This window comes from Monopterus albus, unplaced genomic scaffold, assembly GCF_001952655.1.
Source record: "Monopterus albus unplaced genomic scaffold, M_albus_1.0 scaffold17.1, whole genome shotgun sequence".
NCBI classification, from domain to species: Eukaryota; Metazoa; Chordata; class Actinopteri; order Synbranchiformes; family Synbranchidae; genus Monopterus; species Monopterus albus.
In genome coordinates, this window is record NW_018127897.1 from 1,532,814 (window position 1) to 1,557,558 (window position 24,745).

A 24,745-nucleotide genomic window follows, 5' to 3' on the forward strand; every position below is an offset into this window, starting at 1 on the left:
TTATCACTACCAAGACATCAGCAATTATCTGTCATGGGAACTTGTGCAGGGGTCTCGATTACGTGTCTGTGCAGGCATTAGGACCCATTACTCCATTTGTAGACTCCAGTAGCCCCTCTATTGTTCACAGTGTCCCTGAGAGGCATCGTCTCTCTGGGGATATGGGAGTGTCAGGAGGAGAAGTAAAACCAGAGCCCAGAAAATTACTCAGGAAGCCTGGCGCCTTACAATCCTGCTTTGTGGCTGCCATTGTGGATCACAGAGTTGATTCTCTGGCTGTCTATTACAATGACTCATGTCTTATTTTATTTTTCCCTTGGATTATCAAGAATGAATGGAGCATAGGAGGGGAGCTTTGCAGCCTTCAAATCTATTTCTGTTCCCTGAGTCAGCTGATGTCTCCCCCACAACGTCTACATTTATCTGATGTTTATAATATCACCTTTTCTTTGCCAGTTCTTTCTAAGCATGATTTCAGCTCAGAGATATTGAGACACAAGGCATCGGTCCTTTGCTCAATCACACAATGGCCAGTGCAGGAACAGACACACTAAGATGGTGTATCTACAACCCAAGCAATTTGCTTCAACTCAAAAGAGCCAGAAAGTAGGAAAAGTATATATACCGTGCACTCTCTATATTGCTTTCTTTCTATACAGATTTCTTTCCTTCTTGCTCTTTCTGTTTCACTGGTGCTGCGGTACAAAGGAGATGAAGCAAGTGATAGAGAGAGAGGTAGGGATTCCATACAAGGCCCATAGAGGAATGCAGAGTGAGAGATGGAAGACAAAAAGAGCGAGTGGGGAAGAGACGACAGGATGAGAGAGTTAACGGAGGGTGATGGAGGCAGCTGAGTGAATCTCAGCAGTAAATCATCTCAGAGCCGCCCCATCCCTATCTCCTCCTCGCCTCGCCAGGAATCTTTTTCCCCCTGACCTTGTCTGCCGCTGTGTCTGTGAAGAAAAGATGGGGCCAGATTATCTATGATTGGAGATGGCCATTATCTAAACACAATCTTGGAGCCAGGTCCCTCTCCACTAGCCTCTGCTGTGAGACTAGAGACCACACTGATGAGAAGAGAGATGATGGGTCAGCCAGCAACACCCTCTCCTTTTATTAACTCTGATAAGATGGTTTCACCACTCTCCCGAAATGCCCAGAAACCTCCATCAACAATGACTTTTTCACAATGTGCCACTCACAGTGCATTTGTCTACACAGTCTTCTTACCCTACTTGTTTATTAGCTGTTCATACTTTTGTTTTATTGGATACTTATACAGTGCCAGGAGCACTGCACTCCCTGCATTTGATGCTCAGTGGTCCTGTGTGAGCCTTTTTAATATCTTGTCTTGGCTTTTGTCTGGCTGAGGGGATCGAATGGGTCATGTTTGTCCTTGCCAACCTGCTGCTCTTCAGAAGGCTGACCACAGCCGGGCAACGCAGAGATTGACAGGACCTTGAGATGTTGCGCATTGTGCTGTCATGCCCCACCCCAGCAGGTAGGGAAGAGTGAGGGCTGCTGGCTGTCTCAGTCTGGCAGGCCACAAGGGAGGGACTGTCTGGAGGCACCTCACGCCCACAGAGTAGCAAGCTTCACTTTACATGCAAATGAAGCCAAAAGATCCCTCTGTGCCCCTGGACACAATCGTGCAAAACTCTGAAAAGTCAAGAAGAACCCTGGCAGCGGTTGATATGTGTGTGCTGAGAAATACACAGAGACACACAGAGCCAGACACAAGGACAAAAAAAAATTTCCAACACTGGCCATTGTCAAGTATTAATTTAAGACTTTAAAGTATTGATTTAATTAACTTTTTGGCTGAGTTCCATAACTGAGCCAAGCTATTAGAGAAGATACAGAAAAAAAGTAAAATATTTGGACAGAAGCTGCAACAGGCAATTTCTAACATGTTGCCTTGATTGTTCTGTGTTGGTTTTTGATCATGCATACCAGAAGGTTTAAAGCTCCCCTCCCACTCCCCCTGCGTAAATGGATGTGACAAACACAAAGACTGTGTTTTTTCATCGTGCCTGATACACTGACAATTTGAATGTTTGTTCTTCTCCGATTACTCCATTTGCCACCTCACTATACTGGATAATCCACTTGCATACATCAGATATGAACCAGCAGCAGAAAGGTTTGCTCCATGATTTGTGCATAATTTTCATTGGTATGGGGTCTAGTTACTTCTGTTATACCATCCAGTTGTTTTATAACTCACAACAGTACACTAACTTCAACACTGTACTTTGAACTAAACATATACACTGGCAATCAATTATACTGTACATCAAGTTTGAGCTTTAAAATGTACAGTATTTAACTTAATATCAAAAGAAAGCTGTTGTATAAACAGCATCACCAGGGACATTGGTTGAGTGGATGCAAAAGCATGACATTATTCAGTACCCCATATAAACAGTTTTTAAATTTCCATCAAGCAATATTGATTATTATTAATATTAATTCAAGTGAGTCTTATCTCATTCATTTTTGCATTCCTGAGTTCGTATGTTGCTTCTAAAGAAGTTATCTTAGAAAGTTGATATTAATACTATTTGTAAATCCATAACATTGTAACAAATGATATCAAACCCAGCTGACTAGGTAACTCAGCTGAGGCAGGAGGTGTAGGGTTTCTGAGCTGCTTACTAGACTACACTGCTGAGAATGAAACTGCTCGACAGAAATTATATTTAGTTAAAGAAAATTCATAAAACCTCAACATTATGAGACACTACTGAAACTACTGGTCAGTTCCCACACTAAGGAAAGGTTATAGGCATATTTTTTAATGGTGACCAGTGGCTGCACAGTGTGAAATACAGTATTTCTATGCTAAATCATACAGTGTTTTGTTTGTTTGTTTAAGTTGTTTCCATTTATCTTCTTTAGGTTGTTTTCTCTGGTCTACTGTATTTTAAAAGCATGTATTCCTAATGTATCACTTGAAACCTTTCAGTCATCCTTTTCATTCCTTTCCTCTACAGCAAATCATTGTCCCACATTCACTGTGCAGCATTCCCACATTTTCCGAAAACAATAATGATGAAAATAATGGTAATTTTTGTTAGGTCTGTTAGGTCTCATACCATAATTATCAAAAAACAAAAAATTGGCAAAAGGTGGCACAAAGCCGAAGTTACTGTGACTAAATGAAGCTTGCGTGAACTATTCTATGAAGTTAAGTGAGTTAAGTGACGGGATATTACATTTCTTATGAATCAGGATGTGTTAAGTAATGATTAACTTCAGATTTAAACAATTTTAGATAACTGTAACATTATCAGGTATATCCATTAAGTGTAAAATCTAGGAATCATTTTTTGTTAGGCAAATGTAAACACTTATTACTGGAGAATCTTACTTTGAAAGCAAATGCCACCTTTTGATTCCAAACAAAACCCAGTAGGCTCCACACAATGGGGAAACACAGGAGATGATGAAAAATAAGTCTAACTCAATATTAAGAAGCTGTTCTCAACATTTTGCACACCCAGTCTGTGCACCTAGATTGTGTGAGTGAGTCTGGTGGCGGGCCTCCCAGGCAGCAGCGCACCGGCATCAGCCTTCTCTAATGAGTCCATAAGAAGCGCAACTTCTCTGTTGTGCTGTCTGGAACATTACTCTGCATTTGAAATGCACCCAGCGGCCTAGCAGGCATCTTTTATTGTTGGATGCAGCTGTCCATGCTTTCTGAACACTTACTACGACCAAGCTTCCCTGACTACTGCCGGTAGGCAATAAGTGAAAAAGAAAGAAAGAAATATTTACCACAACAAAAACAAGTCATTCTTTAAAAAGGATATTCCCATTTTTGGCAAACAAAAGCAGAAAGTTTTGAAAAGTAGACGTCACAGCGACTAATGTTTTGCCTGGAGAGAAAGAGTAGAGTAGGGGATGACAATAAAGGGGAAAGAAAAAGATAGATAGGGAGCAATAGAGACAAAAGGAGAAGAGAGGAAACAAGAAGCACAATCTATATACATATAATGCAGCCTACAACACAAGTAGTACTGTATTCCAGGGAGAGAAGCATCAATCTTGACAGCATATGGCATCTGTGCAAAATCCATTAATTTTTGATATACCGGGTGCTGAAATGAAAAGGCTTCCTGAGACAAGCAATTGTCAGATGTCAGTAGTATTTTGATAACTTTTTTGATCTCCTTTTTTATTTGCATTCATAAAGCGATGCTGCCTGAATGCCACCTCAGTCTGGACATGGCTGGAGACTGACATGGAACCATTTTCCACACAGCTGCTCTCATCTTAAGCATGGGGGCACTAGGGGAAAAAAAACTGTGTATTACAAAGTGTGTGAGAAAGGAAGTGAGTGTGCATTCACATAAACGTTCATATTCCAAGATCCACTGTTAAATAGCATATGTTTTTATGACTTTTTAAGATTTTAGTTCAGAAATGGTAGTGTTAATACACAGTCTTTGAGAATACAAGACTGTACAAGCAAATCTAAATGATGTAGCCCACTTAAAAAAAAAAAAAAAAAAAAGCCCGGTTAGCTCAGTCGGTAGAGCATGACACGCTTAATCTCAGGGTCGTGGGTTTGACCCCCACAATGGGCACAAAGTTGTCCAGTTACAATGCTATTGGTGGACGACTGTGGTTTAGTGGGTAAAGCTGTTGTCTCTGAACCAGAGAGTGGCAGGTTCAAATCTTGGTGTTTGCAGTTAAAGTGTTCTTGGGCAAGACACTAAACCCCCAGATTGCCCCCATTGGTTGAGTTGGTGCTGTAGATGTCTGTACTGGAAACAAATTCCTTGTGAGTAACATACTTAGCCAAATAAAGGTGATTATCCTTAATTACCATATGCACACAGACATTATTATTTGAAAGCACTGGCAAGGTTGGAAAGTGCAGATTACAAATGTCTCTTCAGAGTAGAGCAGAGAAAGCGCAAACGTCCTCCCACTATGTGGCCCAGCTCTGTTTGAGGGATAAGATGAGCCTCTTTCAATACAAGATAAGTACAAAGAGGTCAGTCGGCTCAGTGATTTTGTCATACTTCTCTATCCTCAGTCGCTTCCTCACCCCTCCTAATGCAAATACATGACTGTACTAGAGAAGAGGGTTTTTTTGTTTGTTTCTCCGCATTTTTAATGGATAAATCTTTGAAGCCATGAAGTCACATCCTTGTGCATATGGTGTATTATAAGATATTTATTCATATTCATAAAGTGCCAATTTAAAAGTTAGGAATTGCCATAGGAGACAAGCGAGAACTTAAAAAAACCAATAAGAGCTGCTTTGGAGACAGGTGCAAAGTGGACTAATTAATAGCAATCTATACTCTGGCCAGGGCATGCAGTGGGCCGACTGAGACACTCTCAGGTCAGGCAATGAAAAGATAGCAGCGTCAAATTCATTTTCTCACTGTGTATCTCCCAGAGGAAGGCTCTGAAGTACACTCACACTTCCTTTAATGCTTTCACTGGGGTGTAATTTATTTTTGCGTTTGCCAGCACATTTGGAAAGTTCATTACCTCGCTCATGGCTTTTTTATTAGCCTTGTAAAGCCGCCATTAGATCTCCTCGGGCCAGGACAGAGATGAGACTTTTGTCCCAAAACATTAACACACTGCAGGAGGCCTGTAAAACTGCACTCTGCCCATTTAAGTGGGAGCAGTGACACCTCAGTGAAAATGTGAAAGATAGAGGGGACCATCATGGCAAAGTGATGTGTGCTCTGGTCTGGCTGTTGCCTCACTTCATGTTTCACCTTTGCTGCCATGGGCAGGAGTCAGGCTTACTTCTTTCTAACAACTGTTCAGGGCTGACTTTACAGCAACTCTTCTACTGATGCCCAAGATCCAGCAAGATTTCTGTTGTTTGGTCAGTTTTTGCTAAATCACAGTCGACAGCATAAGTGGCTGTCTCTGTGGGGATCTCCTCAGGGTTCTCGCTCACCTCTGGCACTGGACCTCCATGGGAGAACAAACAGTAATGAGCAGTGGTATCAGGCTCAGCTGGCAGGTTTTAGAAATCCTGCTGCGTGAGGCGTGACTACAGGAACATGAATTGACACCATAGCTACAACACTAGAAGTACAGTCCAGGCAGCATGGCCTTATTGATTATGCAGGTGCTCCTTTGTGTGCCCAAAGGGGTAGCAGGTATGTGTCTCATTTGAACTTTACAGGAACAGAACAAGATCCGATTTCCCCACTGCAAAAAGGAAACTGTGGTGCTTTAATTTTAGAACAGCTGCGTCTAATGGGGCCTGGCAGGTACAGGAGGCATCACATCTGTCAAGGCCCAGGTGATGCTCTCGCCCTCCGCTCCTCACCCACCCCCTACCAGTCAACTGACTCACACTGAAGATCAACAGTGTCATTTCCAATAAACTCTTGTTCCTCTTCCTGCCACTTTCCATCAGTTCTGGCGATGGGTTCTTGCTAGTAGCCATTTCATTCCACAACTCAGTGGAACAGGGGATGCATAATGTAAAAGATGTAAAGAAGATAAATGCTCTGTCTAATGCCAGGGCACTGGGAAGATTAATTAGAAAAAATGCAGCATCCTGACTGGCCAAAATGAAGTGGTATAGACCCCATACATCTGAGCCTGAGTGCCCCCTTCTGGAGCCCAGGGAGCAACAAGGCCACGCAGTAGTGTCAAGATATACAGTAGGTGTAGATGGACCTGCCCTTCAAACTTAATGAGTAGCAGTTCTACAAATTTCACTCCAGTTGTTCCAGTTGAGTATTGTTCAGGGGAAAAAGTCCTAAATCTCAGCTCAAAGCTTCAAATCACACTAGATTTAGCCATCATTTACACTGTACAATGGGAAGTGCCCTCTGACTTTAAGACTTGACTCTTTGACCACTCGCCCATGATTTTTCCTAAAGAGAAAGCTTATAGAAGATGTCAGTTTGACAGTCATAAAACAGTTCAGATTTTACCATGATTTGTGCCTGATTTCAGGTTTTATTGTGACTTACTGTACTGTACAGAAACAGTCACCATTAAGTGGCCAGTATGATGAGGATCTGATCTATTTTTGACACAAGAATAAAGGTCATATATTTATAATGATGGAAAGTAAGATAGCTAATTAAAACCGATACAAGAAAAAATATATTAAGTTAGCTATAAACCTTGTTTTGGGGCACGATAATGACTTTTTCCACCATCACCTTGTGTGTGTGTGTGTTCAATAAAGACATGAAAGATCATGACCGTTTGTGTTTTATCAGCTTAGAAATATTATGTTTGTTGACATTTGTGATCTGATCGCATTTCATGACCAATTTATATAGAAAACCAGGAAACTGCAAACAGTGCCATTGCTTTTTCTTGTGATTGTAAGTCCTATTGCCTTGGGTATGGGAAAATGTAATACTGTGTTCTTAACCCATGTTCTCTTTCAACTTAGCGACTTAAGCATCCAGATGATCTGACATTTTGTCTACCTGATCAAAATATTCCTGCCTCCTTTCCACCTTTACCTGGAACCCACAGCGTTCAAAACATCATCTATATTGAACAACACTGTGGTACAGCTAAACAGCTCACTGGAAACAGAAAAATAGCTCACCCTCATACCAGGGTTGGATAGCACACCACATAACAACAACAGTAGCAGCAGCAGCAGCAGTGTGTGCTCAACACAGCAGACTGCTGATAAAAGGGTGGGGGGAGGTTGAGTTGCACAAGTTCCCCTCAGCTCAGCAGAACAGTGACATCAGCTGTAGCATTTGTCTTTTCTCTCCTCTCTTCCAACTTCCCTCTTTTCCTCCCCCTTCCTCTCTTCCTATCCAGAAGACAGGAAGCTGTTTGTGGGAATGCTCGGCAAGCAGCAGAGTGAGGATGACGTCCGGCGGCTGTTTGAGACCTTCGGCCAGATCGAGGAGTGCACCGTCCTGCGAGGGCCTGATGGGGCCAGTAAGGGTCAGAGCCCACACACCTCCCCCTCTTTCATTCTCTGTAGATCTCTCTTAATCCCTCTGTCTGTCTGCACTGTACGTGTGCGGTTCTCTTTCTCTTTCTGCTCTTTACATTTTTAGAGTAAGGCTTTGTGTTCTGTGCACTCACTGACATCATCTGCAATCCACTCTGCTCTTCTGAATAACTCATCCCCCCTACAGCTATTCTGTTGTTTCACCACCTCTTATGTGTCTCGCATGCATTTCTTTCATACCTCATTGTCACCAGGCTCAGACACCTCCTTCTTTTTCTCACTGCTTCCTTTATTCCCCTTCCCTTTTTCACTCTCACTCTAGCTCTCGCTCAGGTTTTTTCGTCCCAAACTTCTTCTAATGTTGTCTCTTCATCATGGCAGCTCCTCTCACCCTGAGCTTATACTCAACAAATACATCATACAACACCTAATTTTTCTGCTCACCCAATCCTCCTCCTCTTCCTGTTATCTGAAAAGCGAAGGGGTGTAATCATGTTTGTTTCCCACATTCCCATCATCCCTCCCCAGAGACACTGCTGGACAATAATGTCCTACCGCAAATAAAGCAGTCAGGCTCTGGGTTTCGCTGCTGTCATTCACTGTGCTGCAGATTTGTCTGCATTCAGGAATAGCTTTTCATTCCTATCTATGGCTTAAGTGTTGTTTAGTTACGCTAAAGATGGCTGTGAAATATGTGATGCAGGTAAGATTGTTGTGAGAATGTGAAAGGCCCTCCCATCATCCATTGATTGGTCCCTGTCTCACAGCCACATTTGAAGTGATAATGCTGGAGATATTGCTTGGAACCTCGACCTTTCCCTCTCTCTGCTGACTGTGATTTATTCTCCTGTATGAAGTATGTGAATATTTGCAAAGGATGTGTGGGAGGGCAAGGAAAAGGGTTTGATAATGCACAAGCCTTCTCAGTATATCATATAGGAAGGCTGGCTATGCTGAACCACATACCTATCTGTGTCCTGATCTGTTCCTCTCACTGTTAATCCTGGATCTATTGCTCTGCGTCACCCCACCGACCCACTATCTTTCTTTCTTCCTGGCTTGTTTTCTCATTCACCGTCTCTCCCCTTTTCTTCCCGTCTGCCCCAAGCTGATTGACAGCACATAAAATGAAATAAGGCCAGTGCTGTTGTGCCAGACAAGCTAGTTTTCTCCCTCATTCGCGCTTTCACTTCTTCTCACCATTCTGCAGCCCACACCTCAACCCCTTCACATGTCATATGTTTCTTGTGTTGGCATTTGCCTCTATTACCACTGGCTTGATCAGCCCCTTCTCTTCAAGTTCACTGCTATGAAATAGCAAAAAGAGTAAGGTTAACTATAAATACTACCACCAGATAAAGTTCTCATGTATAGGTATCTTGTCCTATCACTGAATGTGTAACAGTCCCATGCAATCATTATAGAATGTTACAGCAAATTATTTTGCCAGCTGCCTCAGTCAGGATGAGGTTCCTATAATTTGAATGAGACAGACCTTGAAATTGACAGTGCTATCTGTTCCATGGTGGAAGTTTGGTCCCCTGTTGATGTAAATTTATGCTACTCAGAGGCTTTTTCAGCACCCCTCTTCACCCAATAAAAAGGCCGAGAAGTTTAACATCCATCTCTCTATGACGCTCCTCCTCAAAGTACTTTCAAAGTGCAACACTTGCTGCCAGAGTTGAATAGAACTCCGAATTGTCAGGAATAATAGAGAGATGGCTTTTAGGTCTATAATTAAGTTGTCTTATAAATGTCACCCATCCAGCAGGATGGAATTCATGCATATATATTATTACCCCGGGAATTCAAAAAGCTGCACAGATCCTCTCACTTGAAAGCAATACAATCTCTCGTTTTCCTTTCCCCCCAACTCATTCAGAGCCATCAAATTCAAAAACTCAAATGCACACTATAATTTACGCGGCTGTAGCACTTCCAGTTTTTCGTAGATGTTGTCCTTCAACTTATTTTTTCTTTTAGAAAAGCAAAGACACAGCACTGTTTTTGGTGGAGAAATTTGACACTGAATATTTGACATGACTTGGCTACTACACTGCAAGCCTTGCATTTTTGAGTGTCTGTCTGGTTGGGCGAGATCAGCCGAGGTCACTGGGACTCTGGCGGAATATTTGATATTTGAGTCACAATATCTGCACTACCAGCTAAGTTAATTTTGCTTAAATAACCAAGAAGAAACTGCCCCTTATTATTTCAACTACAAAGGTTGAATGTGTTTGTTCCTTCAAAGACAGAGTTGCAGTCAAAAGGCACAAAGGAGGCTGAAGCTTTTCATTTGAACAAATAAAAACCTTTCCTGCCTCTACCTGGGGGGGCATTCAAGTTAAGTAAAAAAGTGTTAGAGTGCTGTGACAGAATCAAAGCTTTCTTTGACTTATCTGTTTCTCTGTGTAGATCTATACAGCTTTGAGCGTATTTGACAGTCCAGAAAACACATGGCCTTTACTACTCACCACATTTCCACACAGAACAGTGTCAACAGCTTACCATTGATTGTGTGGCTGGAATGTGAATGGAAAGCCTGAGGTAAAGGTTAAAATTGCCCTCCATTGATTGTGCACATACTGCATATCCCTCAGTTCAATCTTTTTGATTTCATCAGGAAATTATTAATTTGTTTGTCAGGGAAGCAAAGCTGACTCCTGAGATGCAGAAGTGAATGGGTTGCTGCCAGACATAGAGCATCTATCGAGCCTTCCTAACTATGTTCATAATTTAAATGAATCATATGAACACATGTAACCATTTTAAATACTGTAGGTATCAGCAGTTCTGAAGAAACCAAGGACTGAACTCAGGAAGAGCCTGCCTGGTTCTAAGAGACTCGTGCTACTTGCTTAATTAAAATGGGAGAAGAATTAATCCACAAGTTTGTTAATTAGGTATCTCTTGACTTAACACATGAGCTACCTGAAGGCAAGGATATGAATAGGACATAACAGAATACCTCTTGCAGTCTATGACACCCATAAAGCTTAGAGAAATAGCTCCTGTTTAATTTAATGGCTTTTGGAAAATTTCAGTTCCGCTGCAATTCAGTTCACTAGCCTAGTTTAGTGCCTGTCCTTGCCTACACACTGATACACTATTTAATCATGTGGTTAGGATATGTAAGCTTCCAAAACATATTGCGTATTATTATTATCTACTTGAATCATTTATAATATTATTCAAAATGTTAATGCAAGGTGGTTACAAAACACTGCTGCCAGCGTCCTTTTCCTTGTCTTCCAGCCAACTTTTTATGGTGACTCTCCCTCTTGTGCACTGACTACACAACAGATTAAAGATGATTTGAATGCCCCTTGAGTAAACCCCCCTTGCCTCATCTGAAAAAAAATTGCGAGCAAAGATTCGGTTAGATAGGCAGATTATAATACTATGCCTTTGTCATCATAATCTCTTTTATGAGTGACTGCACACAAATCACAATGTGTAAATATTAAACAGATTAATAATCACAAACAAGTGAGGATAGTAAATGTCTTGGCTCCATGCACAGAAGAGGAGGGGGTAGAATTAGAAATGGGCAAGAGACAGGATATTCCACACAGTTAATGCCTTCACTACAATTAGACTGATTTATTCAGATATGTGTTCAACACACAAACAGCAGAACATATTTACAACCCAGATAACGTAAAAACAAAGGTAAAAAATGGTTTTCTACCATATTCACGGCCACCTGACGTTGTGCCCCTTTTCTCTCTCCCTCTCTCTTTTTTATTGTTTGCTTATACAGGCTGTGCCTTTGTCAAGTTCTCCAGCCACGCAGAAGCGCAGGCTGCCATCAACAGTTTGCACGGCGGACAGACTATGCCTGTAAGTAATACACACTCAAAAGAACTCCCAACATGTCTTGTCCTTACAACTGAAATATCTTCAGAATCAGTTTTATTTTTATGCAGCTGTAAAACAGTTTTTACACTTGATGTGGGCAGTTTTAAAGAACATTTTGTAAGTCATCCTATGCCACTTGGCTGCTTGCCTGTGGTCCCTGCTTTATAATATGTTTGAGCTAGACTGGATGAAAGTTTTCAAAAAGATTGATAGACTTTTGATTCTGTTTTCTGCCCTTCTAAAAGACAAACATTGACCATGTCTTTCTTTTAAGTTTCTTATCCCATATGCACACATCTCTGTTTTTGAAATTCAGTAAAGAGCATCTTTGTTTTTTTATGTTTGGAAACAATCTCATACATTTACAGTGAGACCAAAACATATAGGCTACACTGCCAAAAACATACCATAATATCCATATATCTAATAGCTATTTACTGCCATATACTATGTCTGTGCAGTGTAGTATGTGCTGTATATATCACACACAAATGATTCCCACAGTCAGAATCTGGCACTTTAATAGCGCAGAGTCACAAACTCTGAATCTCTGGCATTTTCACTCAGTATCTGCTATTCAAACTACCTTATTCACAGGATTATAAAGGCACGAGTGTATACTGCTCATGAATCCTTGATTGGACTGACACTGCGCTGCATTTTAGTCCTTACTCTCAATTGATTTTAAATTCACTGCCAAGAAGCCAATGCTGAGCTGCCACAAAATCTCTGGATGCAATTTTTGATCATATGGGACAAGCTCTGATAGAAGTGGCACAGTTGAGGGAAAATCCCTTGTGAAAATGGCATCCAGTAACAAAGTGCAAAACAGGATAATAATGTTTGTATAGTATGCTCTATACCAGAACAAGCTAAGGCACTGATGACCATTTTCTGATTAGGATTCCAATATTTCTCTTTCCAGGAGGAAATATCTCCCTCTCTTGAACAGCTTGAACAGCTCTCTTAGCCTGCTCCTGAATACTGAAATTAGTTTGAAAATAGTGGCTTTACACTGGGAGACAGTGTGTCATCTTTATGGTGGGCCAATTTAAATGAGGTAGTGGGCCAAGAAAAAAACTGTTCAGAAATGGTGTGACACTTTTTATGATGTTTAGGCAATCCATGAGAATGGCTAGACAGATAGTGTTAGAAATTAATATAAATGTGCGCCATCAGCATAAATGTGACATTTAATGCATGCACACTGTAACGGCAAAATTAAAATAAAATTAAAACATACTAGATTGATAATTGAGGATAAAGACAGAAAATGGATATTGTTATGAACATTTTCTAGAGAATAAAGCTTTATCTCCACAACCAACTGCATGTTTAAATAAATAAATAAAATAAACCACTGACCAGCGTGTGATAGATAACAGCTGAGGTACAAGCACTGACTGCTAAATGTTTTGTAACCTGGCAGGGATGGGTAAAGGGCTTCATACAAGTCAAAGCCTCTTCCAACATGGGAAAAAAAAAGACTTGACAGAAGCTCACCACAGCCACATTATTAACGCTGACAGTGTGACCCCTGTCAGGGGACTACTTTTGTTAAAGAATATTAAACATTTAAAACACTTGAAAACACTTATCAAGGGATGCTTCATTACAGTGACTAGAATAGAGGTTAACAAGTGAGTCAATAATATTAAAAGCACCCTAGAGTTAGGAGGGATCTCCAAAATGAGGTCAGATTAATAAGCTGCTTTTGCTGCTTCCTGATATTTCAGCTTTCATAATATGATAGGACAGTTTTAGTTTATCAGCCTCCCATTAACATTTGGCTTTTCTACATTTATTTTCCATAGTCTAGGTAACATGTACCCAGGACTGGTGTATTTATCTTGATATGTTGTGGAATAATGTTACGCTAGTGAATACTAACTCAGCCCGAGTGTAATTCAGACTGCATAATCACGTCATTCATTTTACAGACACAGAACACAGATTCTCACGGCTCTGCTACAGACACTTACTGACCATTACACAAGTTGACATATAGTGAGACAACAAGACCTCACATGCCATGCAAGAGAATGGCACAAAAGCTGCTCAGTCAGTGGAGTGCACCACACTACACACTATGAAGATATGCATTTCAATTTTATTATTATTTATTTAAAGAGAATCTTTCAAAATCTACATTACAAAGTGCTTTACAGTAAAGCACAATATACATGTACAGTAAACAAGGGACAGTGAAATGCTCTGTTGATCCACTTTGATATGCTTATGAGATGCATTAACCAGCACTGGTTGGTGTTGATTTGTTTGGTAGAGGACTGAGGCCACAAATCCTGTAATTCTTGTCAAATTGCAGTTAAGTATGGATTGGATATGCTTCTGTCAGGCTTGAACAAGACCACCAAAAAGCCTTAAGTAAAGGAAATGATGAATTACCAAGCATCCCCCTGCCAGTGCAGGGGGTGTATTAAGTAGTGCACAGCTGGACACACACACATGAGCACACATTCTTTCTGGCAGATATCCGCACCTTCTCACACTTCACTGATGTTTCGCAATAAATATTTACGCACACATCCTGGCAGCCAGATAGCGTCCTGGAAGCCAGATGTAATTTACACATCTTTTTGATGCCGCCTCATTTTGCATTACATTGAAGTGGTGAGTGAGGAAAATAAGTGGCTGAGTCGGTTTAACTTTGTGTGTGGTTGCTGTGCACAGTGGAGTCCAAACTTTTTGGCATGCAAACTACAAGGGTCAAAATTTAATAAGCAGTGGGCCATGTGCCAAACAATAATCATGTTGCACAATGATTATGAGCAATTATGACAGGCCTCTTAGTGAAATGTGATTATAATCAAGAAATTTACCTTCTACTCAAAATATCTTGTTGATTCAATCAAAAGAATATGTTTACATCCAGAAGATTTACATAATTGGACTCCTGTGAGGCAGGTTTTTTGCTTGCTGGTACAAACCAAAATTTGGTTCATGCCAACTACTTCTGCACAAGTTGTATATGTTTTCCTTGCTGTAACCCAGGCACAGTTGCATTAGGTTGGGTCCCTGAGCCAGTTGAGGACTGGTGCAGATGAACTGTCCAAGGCAACATATGGAGCTCCAAACAGACCTGGGGCAGATCAAGAGCCATCCAAAAGTTCATTAATAATCTATACTATCAATAGCTCTCTCCTATCCCTGCACCTGTTATCCTCCTCTCTGCAAATCCAACTTCCTCTCAGATTAATAGGCAAGGTGGCCATTAGTATCTGACTAAGGCTTTGGTACCGATGGGGGATGCAGTTAATTTGGATAATATCACTGCCACATGTCGTCAACAACAGACTAACAGGAGGCAGGATTCAGAGAGTGGGCTGCTCTGCTCACTGCCTGCTGCCAGCTGTGAAGTCTGGATGAACCTTGAACAAAGAGTTGTCTCTCTCTCTCTCTCCCTCTTAATGTTCTCTCTCTCCAGCAGCTGTGTTACCTGGCACACACACGCATGCCATAAATAATACCTGCACCAAAATACGCTGGCCCAAAATGAAAGGCATTAATGAAGCTTAAGGGCATGGGATGCCACCAAAGGGCATGCACTGATAGATCGGGTCATAGATTTAAATGATGTTTATTGCAGATTGCAGGTGCTTCCAAAATTAACTTAAAAGGTGACTGGGCACAGAACAGGCACACTCACTGGTTCAGCTGCTGAATTAAAGTAAGGCTGCAGAGGCACAGGTGGCAAAACTTCAAATGGCAAAGCCAGGGGCAGGCAGACAGCACCAGGCAAATTGCAGACACTGTCATGTTCGGTGTCACAGAGTGGCTGACAGGGACTGTGGAGCTTTTTGGTACTGGCAGCAACAAAAGTGTGCATGTTTGTGATGCTATACTTCAGGATTAATGAGAGATAAGACCAAGCCAGAGAACATTGTCAATGTAACACCTGCCACATGAAACTATTGTCAACCTCGGCAGGCTTGTAGCTGACAAGGCATGTATTTTAACACATATTGTAGTGAAAACTGTTATTTATGGACAAAATGTAGTATTACACACCAAGTGAAAATACCATTATGAATGACATAATTATTCTTCTGTGTCTTTTGGCCTGATGCAGCGTGCTCAGCAGCTGCAGCAGTATGTGGTGGACAGCGAAGCCAGACCAAGACAGCATCATCCTCTGCTAATGAGACACGGTCCTCCCATGAGGATAGCAGAGGTGTAGCAAGGTTCAGAGAGTTGAATCCAAAGCCCACAGGGGTTTCATCCAATTACTAAACTAACTTGTTATGGTGTATTCAATTAATTTCTTACAGATTCTTAATTAACACTTTTACAGTCTGTAAGTATATACAAAGCTGGACGTTTTCATTTATTTAAAAATACCTGATGTGTGTTTGTTGAATGAGGAGAAACAAAGCTTTTTGGCACATAAGTGGGCGATCATTAGCTTTCTTTTCAAAATGACAGTTTACCCTTCAGCGAGTATTTTGTTACTGTGTATTCTATTGCTGTAAGCCTTTGTAAAGGCTAGAAGATGAGTGTCTGTCTACCTGTTCTTAGACACTTAACACCAATGTCTCTGTATCACAGTAATGCGGGGATAAAGGCATAATGCCATTTCACTGGTGTAGTTGAGTTCTAATCCCTCAATTACCCGTGTGTATTTTTCCATCAACACATTTCGTGGTCTATACAAAATCCAATATGGGAGATTTTCACAAGTCAAGTGTGTTGTTCAAAAAATTAGATTAGTTTTTGAACCCATGACAAATTCCTTAGTTGTACCTGTCAAAAGTGATGGCTCCCTGTTGGCCCTTATCAAATTCAGCAAATTCATTTTCTCTCCAGGTATAGGAGTCATGCTGGTGGAGATTATTATTCTGTTTGTTTGTCAGCTTGTGATTTTCTGCTACCAGTGAGGAATGGCTGTTTTGCATCCAGTGTCTTTTGTCTCCTGCCACCTGTTCCTTTATTACTTGGCTACATACAGTACTGCACTTTCTTTATGTGGATAGAAACTCCTGATCCGTGAGGGGGCTCATACAGGCCTTGGATCTGGTCGGAATGCATCTGCTTGAGATACGACGATTTGAAATTCCACTATTTAAGGGATGAGGACTAAATAAATTTATTTCCTTTTTTTTTTTTTTATTTCAGAGGGGATACTTTTGTGCCATGGCGATCAGAAATGCTAGGTTCTGACATGACTCTCAGCGCTTGCAGAGACTGTTGTAATGTTTTAGTGCTGCTGCCAAGACTTTTCAGGCTAGACATTACAGAGTGGGTCTCCTCCCGTGCTATCACCTACAGCAGAACACTCTGCTGGGAAAAGCCAGACCCGGTCAGACTCACCTCATCACAGTGCAGTGAGTAAAGGGAACCTCAGATTATACAGTCCTGGTGCTTACAACGTCGTTTCATAAGGCACTAAATGAATGCGAGAATACACAAAGCAGAAAACGAATGTGATCTAAATGCCAAGCCCTCTTGCCTTGTGCAGGCTTGAGCAACATCACTGGAGGAAGATGTTTGCTCAGTGCCAGCCTCATTAAATGCAACATACCAGTCCCTTTGCCTGGCACACAGAGTTGAGAAAGAAGTGAAAAAGGTCAGGAGGTGGAATGAAATGAAATTAAAATGTGAAAAACTATGCCGTTAATGCTGCAATGTCGGAGTATTGATTTAACTAATTGAAATGGCTTCAAGGGAGAAACACCAGATGGGTCTTTTCTGGCCTGAGGTGGGGTGCCGGCTGGCTCTGATAGGATCCCATCTGAGACGAACTGTCCCTGGGGTGCATGCTGATGCCTTCCTTCATTCCCCAGCCTCCTTCTCACAGTCAGTACATTCTCATGGTTGTATGGATGTGTAGTAGAAAACTCTGAACAAGAGCTTGTGTATTTGTCCTTTTTTAATACAATTACAGTATAGACTCAGATCAGACAAAAACTGTTGCTGAATTGCTGCAAACTGAGTTTAGGGTATTGTTAAAAAATAAAATACAATAAAAAAACCAATGTCACATATAGGCAGGATAAATATATATTATGTAAAGTTTGCCGCAGCAAAGCAGCAGACACCAAAGCACGGGACCACCCTGGCAAACCGCCCTACTGGCACTACCACATAGCTTACCCTGCTTAAAATTTTATAAAGCACTTACAAAAATAGGACACACTTTCTTTTGTTTTGCTTTAATAAATTACTATGAAACAGCATGAAATACAGTAAGACTTAAATACAGTAAGACCGAGATTGTGTTTGTTCTGTGGGTGAATACACACTCTTACTGTGCAATATTTAGCTTCATGGGGAACAAGTCTGTTTATTTTTATGATTTACTGTTTGGAATGTTCTGCTTTAGTCATGTGCAATCTGTAAGCAACACTCATGCTTAAACTTTGCCATGTGGAGCAGGTTACTCTAACTTTGTCAGTTTTGGTTTGTATACACAAAGGTTCATACAGTCATACACATGAAATATACATGTGTATGCAGCATCAGTCACGCTGGTCAGCTTCATCTTTGTCTGTCTCTTGCAGTTCCCTAACGTTTTTGATTTTTACACCAAAGGAACATGGAAATCTAAATCAGAGCTTGCATTTGCACTGACCCTGTCAGGATGAGACATTTTATGAAAGACAAATCCAGGTTGTGATTATGGAGTTCTTTTCTCTCTGTGTCTTTGCTTTTATGATCGTACTAATCACATCCTGACTGCCCCCTGACTGCCTGTGTCCTTCTGTCCTGGTGGTGCTCCATGCTCAATCCCAGCATGCACTGCCAGTAATTAAATAGAAGCCCAGTCCTCTTGACAATGTCTGTGGCTGATTTGTCTACCTGGCAGCCTCCACATCCACTCTCTCTCTTTCTCTCTCTTTGTATCTATCACTCTGTCTCTCACTCACATACATGCACTCTCCCTCACTCTCTCCTTCCTTGCTGGATGTCACATGAGGAACTGACTCTGGTCTCTGTCTCTCAAATTATTTAATTGGATGCAAACTCAGGAGCAGGGACATCAATGCCGAACTATATCTGCCATAAGGCAGAGCCATTAGTCAATACTTTGCCCTCCACATGCCGAAGGCTTTTGTCAGACCTAATTACCAGTACTGTATTCACTGGAGCTTCACCAGTAGGGGACTGGAACTCCTGTGGGATCTGGTTAAGATCACAGTTCACTCCAAGTGTATACAGTGGCGTTGGAAAGTTTACAAAAGCAAATATCACTCACTATTCTCTTCCACTTAACACTGACGGCTAAATGACTGCAGTCATGAGAGGTATATATTGAAATCCACTGGCTTCCATTGGCTTACAGATATTAGGTCGTGAAGGCTGGAGTGTTGTGTACATTGGACATGAGCTGGCAGAAATGAATAGCATACTTTGTTTCTCCCTTGTTCTTCTGCCCTCAGCTAAACGTCAGCTGCTTAGCTTATGCAGCGAGCTAAACACAAGAGGCCCACAGAGGAAAACTCCGGAGACGATGAAGAATAATTCTTTGTAGCTCTATTGTAGAACTCTAATTTATACTTTCTTTCCTCTTTGTTGTAAAACTGAAACAGAAATAAAGGACATGTTCGTTTTAACATGTGATCCGAATACATTACACATAAATTGACGTTAGAAGTCACGACACACTAAGTTAACATTGTAGTAACAGAGGATAAAAGACCGAAGCAAGATGGCTACAAATGCTAACAGAATGCTAACGTAGTGTTGCCAATACACACGGAGAAGAACGGGATGTGTTAACGTCAATGTAAAGAAACACTCAAACTACACACTGTATTAAAACGACACAAGATAATGATACATAGAGTAAACATAGCACCAGAAACTTACTGATTATGCTAACCCAAGGAGCACCGAAGCTTGCGTGTCTTACGTCTTGAGTATATCCCTAAAAACGTCCGGGCTAAAACTGGATATAAACTTAGTTCCCGTTGGAGACGCTCGCCCACTAGAGGGAATTATAAACCAAGAAATTAGCTGAAGCTTACGTATTTCCCTTAAAGGATTAAACTAAACCTTCAAACAAAATAATTTGGAGCCTGAAAGGCAGAATACTTGTGGTGATGAAAAGAATCGACACTTATGTGTTTTATGTGTTTAATAAATGAAAGCTGATGCACTGATACATCCAGTAAGTTACCATGTTTCTAAATGGCCTGTATGTAGGTTATGGTCAGATTGTTTGTGTTCAGTATGTTCATATCACACACCTTCAGTTAAATCATCGCATATTAACAAGAGCAATATGCTTGCCAAGCATATATACAAACAGTGTCAGTCAGTGACATCAGTAATAATGTGTTTTCACTTTGGCTAAAGCATGTCATTAGCTTTAGGAAATTCATATACATTTCCCAAACTACTGAAATTGCAAAATGTGTTATCTTGTTGTGTTTTTACAGTGAAATAATATACATTTAGTCTGAAGATGATCACAGACAGTTTTGGCTAAAAAACACCAGCTCATTAGCTGGTTGGCCAGCTGAAATGACAGGTACAATCTGCAAAACTGCTGCTTGAAAGTAGCGGTTGTTGTGAAACTTTGTATTAGTTGCCTACTCTGATAAACCTGACAGCCCAAAAGATTTTTTAGAATTATTATATTTAGATTCCATTTGTTTGGTGTGTTATATTTATTTGCTTTTGGTAATCTCCAGACAGTCATTGAAAAACATGACAACGCACTGCAAAACAAACCATTTTTATGAAGATGCATCCAGAATGAAAATGCGAAAACTGGACCTATACCAACAAAAGTATGGAGGTTTAGCTACATGTTTACTAACCTTGAAAATATACCTGTCCCTCTAGGGTGCCTCATCAAGTCTGGTGGTCAAGTTTGCAGATACCGATAAAGAGAGGACCCTACGCAGGATGCACCAGATGGCGGGCCAGCTCGGCATCTTCAGTCCCATGACCATCCAGTTTGGGGCCTATGGCGCCTACTCTCATGCTGTAAGTCTCAGCCCGGCGGGGGAGGAGACGGTGAGCTTAAAAAAAAAAAAAACAGTTGTGGTTTGAGGTTTGAACTCACTAACTCTTCCATTAGGCATGTCACACTCCCAGCGAAAAACTCCTTATGTGATTCACAAAATGTCTGAGTGCAAATATAGTACACAGGCTTTACAAATGCTGCACTACTTTTTATGTTGTGTCTTTTTACCCCTTCATTTGTCCCACAAAGATGCTTCTCATGTATGATCAACACCACACTGTTTTACTTACATTTCTTTGACTTGGTCTATGAATTTAAACTGTCAACCCAACCTTTCCTCTTTAAGATTTCATCTATTGACACATATTCCTTTACAAACTGTGTTGCATGTTATTACCAAGAATCTACACCCTCTACCCCTTTCCTTGCAAGCCCAACCCACCCCTACTTCATATTCACACATGAAAGTCACAGCTAGAGTTAGAAGTCTGTGAGATTTTGCACTCGCACAGTAGCTAACAACTCACCCTGACAGGTGAGAATCGTCTACTCACACACAGTCTCTCCACTAAATTTGCCACCACAAACCTCTTTTTCTCTCACACACATGCGCAATAAAAAGTAATGGAACTGTTTGCAATTTCCTGGTTTCCTGCATAAATTGGTCATGAAATGTGATCTGATCTTCACCCAAGTCACAAATATCAACAAACATAATATTTCTATGCTGATAAAACAAAAATAGTGATCTTTCATGTCTTTATTGAACATATGCATTAAACATACAACGTGATGGCGAAAAAAGTAATGGAAACACTGGGCTTCTGATGTCATTACAGGTCAACTGGAGTCAGGTGTTAGCAAACCTTGAGTCCAATCAATGAAATGAGAATTGAGGTGTTGTTTAGAACTACCTTGAGATATAAAAACACTTAAACAGGGTCGGTGTGCTGTTCACAAGCAGCATCAGCTGATGTGGGCCATGTGATCTCAAAAGACCTCGTCATGAGTTGTTGATTTGTATGTAGCTGGAAAGGCTTACAGGGTCATCTCAAAGACTTTAGATATTCATCAGTCCACAGTTAGACATATTGTTTATAAATGGAGATGATTTGGTACTGTGGCTACTCTCCATAGAAGTGGCTGCCTGGCCAAGATCACTCCAAAGGCACAATGCAGAATGTTCAGTGAGGTAAATATGAACCCTAGAGTAACAGCTGAAGACATGAAGGATTCATTGGAGTTGGTTAACATCTCTGTTCATGAGTCAGCCATATGCAAAATATTGAACAGGCAAGGTATCCATGGCAGGACACCATGGAGCAAGGCATTGTTCTCCAAAAATGACACTGCAGCAAGCCTGAGGACTGAGATCTGTGAACAGATGAAATGGAGGTAGAATTGTCTGGGAAGAACACACAGCACTACGTATGACATAAAAAGAGAACCGCGTGCCAACATGAGAACATCAACCCAACAGTGAGGAATGGTGGAGGGAGCATCATGATTTGGAGCTGCTTTGCTGTCTCTGGACCTGGACCGCCTGCCATTGTGGAGGGAAAAATTAATTCCCAAGTTTAACAGTGTATCTTCCAGCAGGGTGTCTGTCCACAAGCTGAAACTTACTGTAGAACAAGCTGGGTGACGCAGCAGGACAATGACCCTAAACATCGAAGTAAATCTACTACATAATGGCTTTGGAGACACAAAATCTGCCTTTTGAAGTGGCCCAGTCAGAGTCCAGACCTCAGCCCAATAGAGATCCTGTAGAATGATCGCAAGAGAGCCATTCACACCAGACATCCTAAGAATAGGGCTAAGCTGAAGCAGTTCTGTGAGGAAGAATGGTCCAAAATTCCTCCTGAAGATTGTGCAGGTCTAATCCACAGCTACAGGAAGCGCTTGTTTGAGATTATTACTGCCAAAGATGGTTCAACCAGATCAGATCACATTTCATGAACAATTTGGACAGAAAACCAGGAAATTTCAAGCAGTGACATCACTTTTTCTTGTAACTATACATATAGATATACTATAAATAATACCTGGCTTGCTAAACTCATCTTGGCACATAGCCTCTATCCTGTGTTGGTATAATGAGCACAAGGCCTGTGTGGTGTTACAGTGGCCATGATGCAACGCTGCAGGGCAACACAAACCACTCTGTTCAAGAACAAGGCATGGGCCAAGCAAACAGAGATGTGAGAGCAAACATACTCTGGTCTTGCAGCTATTTCACCCTCCTTTCCTTTTCTGTCCTTCCCTCCATCCCTCCCATCATTCGCCTCTCTCCCCACTGCTTTTTAATCCTACAGCAGATGATGCAACAGCAAGCAGCCCTGATGGCAGCGACACAAGGGTCCTACCTGAACCCCATGGCAGCCATCGCTGCCGCACAAATGCAGCAAATGGCAGCTTTCAATGTCAACGGCCTGGTAGCTACTCCCATGACTCCATCCTCAGGTATGAATTAATAGGCACAAACACTAACAGGCATGGGTACAAGAGCAAAGACATGTCTATACACATGCACACACAAACATTTGTTTTAATTTTTTGGGGGTGATATTACTTTGACTTACATTCATTCTAACCCTTACCCTAATCTGTACCATAACCTCTAATTACCTTAGCCCAAACTAGAGGTCAGCAACCTGTGGTTCCTGAGCTACATGTGGCTCTTTAGCCTCTCTCTAGTGGCTTCTTGGCTCAGTGGCTACAGCTATGGCTGCTAACTAGAGCTACAGTAGCAGGCTGGCACATTAGTATGTCATCACATCTCCAAAAACGTCAGAGCAAATTTCTAAATTGGCATTACTTGGATCGACTAGATCCAACTAGAAGGTTATTTTCTCAACTGAAAAAAAGAAAAGATAATAAAGTGATATAATTACAGTTGTAGGACAAAAATGACTGTATAACAGCTTTGAGCCTGCCCTGTCACCACTGTGGGACGATTGGATAGTGTAGTGTATGTCGTTACCATTTACTACGAAGTTATGTAGGCCATCCAGGTACTACTCACAAACATACAGTATCTTGTTTATTTCATGGCATTTTGTTGATTTATTTCAGTTGCACAAACACAGAGAGGATAGGCTGGCATACCTTAGTTATTTATAGATACAGTACTAAGTAAACCCATACATTAGCAGCAGATTTTTTCTCCATTACACAGTCGGTTTTGTGTTTTGTTGGAAATGGCATTCCCCAATAAAAATAACAAAAATGTCAACTGCTGTCTTTCTTGTAGTAGTTCTATAATCTTATAAGTGCACAAAAAGACTGTATTATTGTAATGGGGATGTAAAGTTAAAGTACCAAATAGTCTAATCATAAATAGCAGCCACCTTCTGGTAAAACATGAATACATCTTCATTTAGACGTATTTGTACTGTTGTTAGGCTATTTAGCAAATAGGTTGTAGTATGACAATGTAAAGTGTTCAAATTGTATATATATATATTCTTTCTGGACAAAAATGGCTCTTCAGGTAATATAGATTGCTGATCCCTGCCCTAACCCTAATTTGCTAACCTAATCTTAACTTTAATCTTAATTTCAATACCAACCTCTTCCTAACCTCAGTGGATACATCCCAAGTCTATTACATGTTTTTTCCTTGCTCCTTAATTCAACGATGCTCCAAGACTCTTACAGTGAGGAACAGAAGTATTTGAACACCCTGTGATTTTGCAAGTTCTCCCACTTAGAAATCATGGAGGGGTCTGAAATTCACATTGTAGGTGCATTCCCACTCTGAGAGACAGAATAAAAAAAAAAAATCAGTCAATCACATTGTATGATTTTTAAAGAATTTATTTGTCTTGCACTGCTGAACATAAGTATTTGAACACCTGAGAAAATCAGTGTTAATATTTGGTACAGAAACCTTTGTTTGCAATTACAGAGGTCAAATGTTTCCTGTAGTTCTTGACCAGGTTTGCACACACTGCAACAGGGATTTTGGCCCACTCCTCCACACAGATCTCCTCTAGATCTGTCAGGTTTCGGGGCTGTCGCTG

The 24,745-nt window shown here is 41.0% G+C and overlaps 1 protein-coding gene across 11 annotated transcripts in view; it reads left to right on the forward strand.

The window, feature by feature from the left end:
* The window catches only part of celf6 (CUGBP Elav-like family member 6), a 140,691-nt gene that overhangs the window by 93,372 nt on the left and 22,574 nt on the right, over nucleotides 1–24,745 (forward strand). For 3 of the 11 annotated variants that reach the window (XR_002274346.1, XM_020592433.1, XM_020592436.1), the window contains exons 4-7: nucleotides 7,789–7,917; nucleotides 11,691–11,770; nucleotides 20,597–20,770; nucleotides 23,036–23,183. Coding sequence is in view for 10 of the 11 variants with exons in the window: in XM_020592433.1 (XP_020448089.1) it covers nucleotides 7,789–7,917; nucleotides 11,691–11,770; nucleotides 20,597–20,770; nucleotides 23,036–23,183 (531 nt within the window). In the remaining variant the exon portion in view is untranslated. The remainder of the gene's footprint in view (nucleotides 1–7,788; nucleotides 7,918–11,690; nucleotides 11,771–20,596; nucleotides 20,771–23,035; nucleotides 23,184–24,745) is intronic. The other 8 variants (XM_020592440.1, XM_020592442.1, XM_020592434.1 and 5 more) reach the window with 7 other exon arrangements.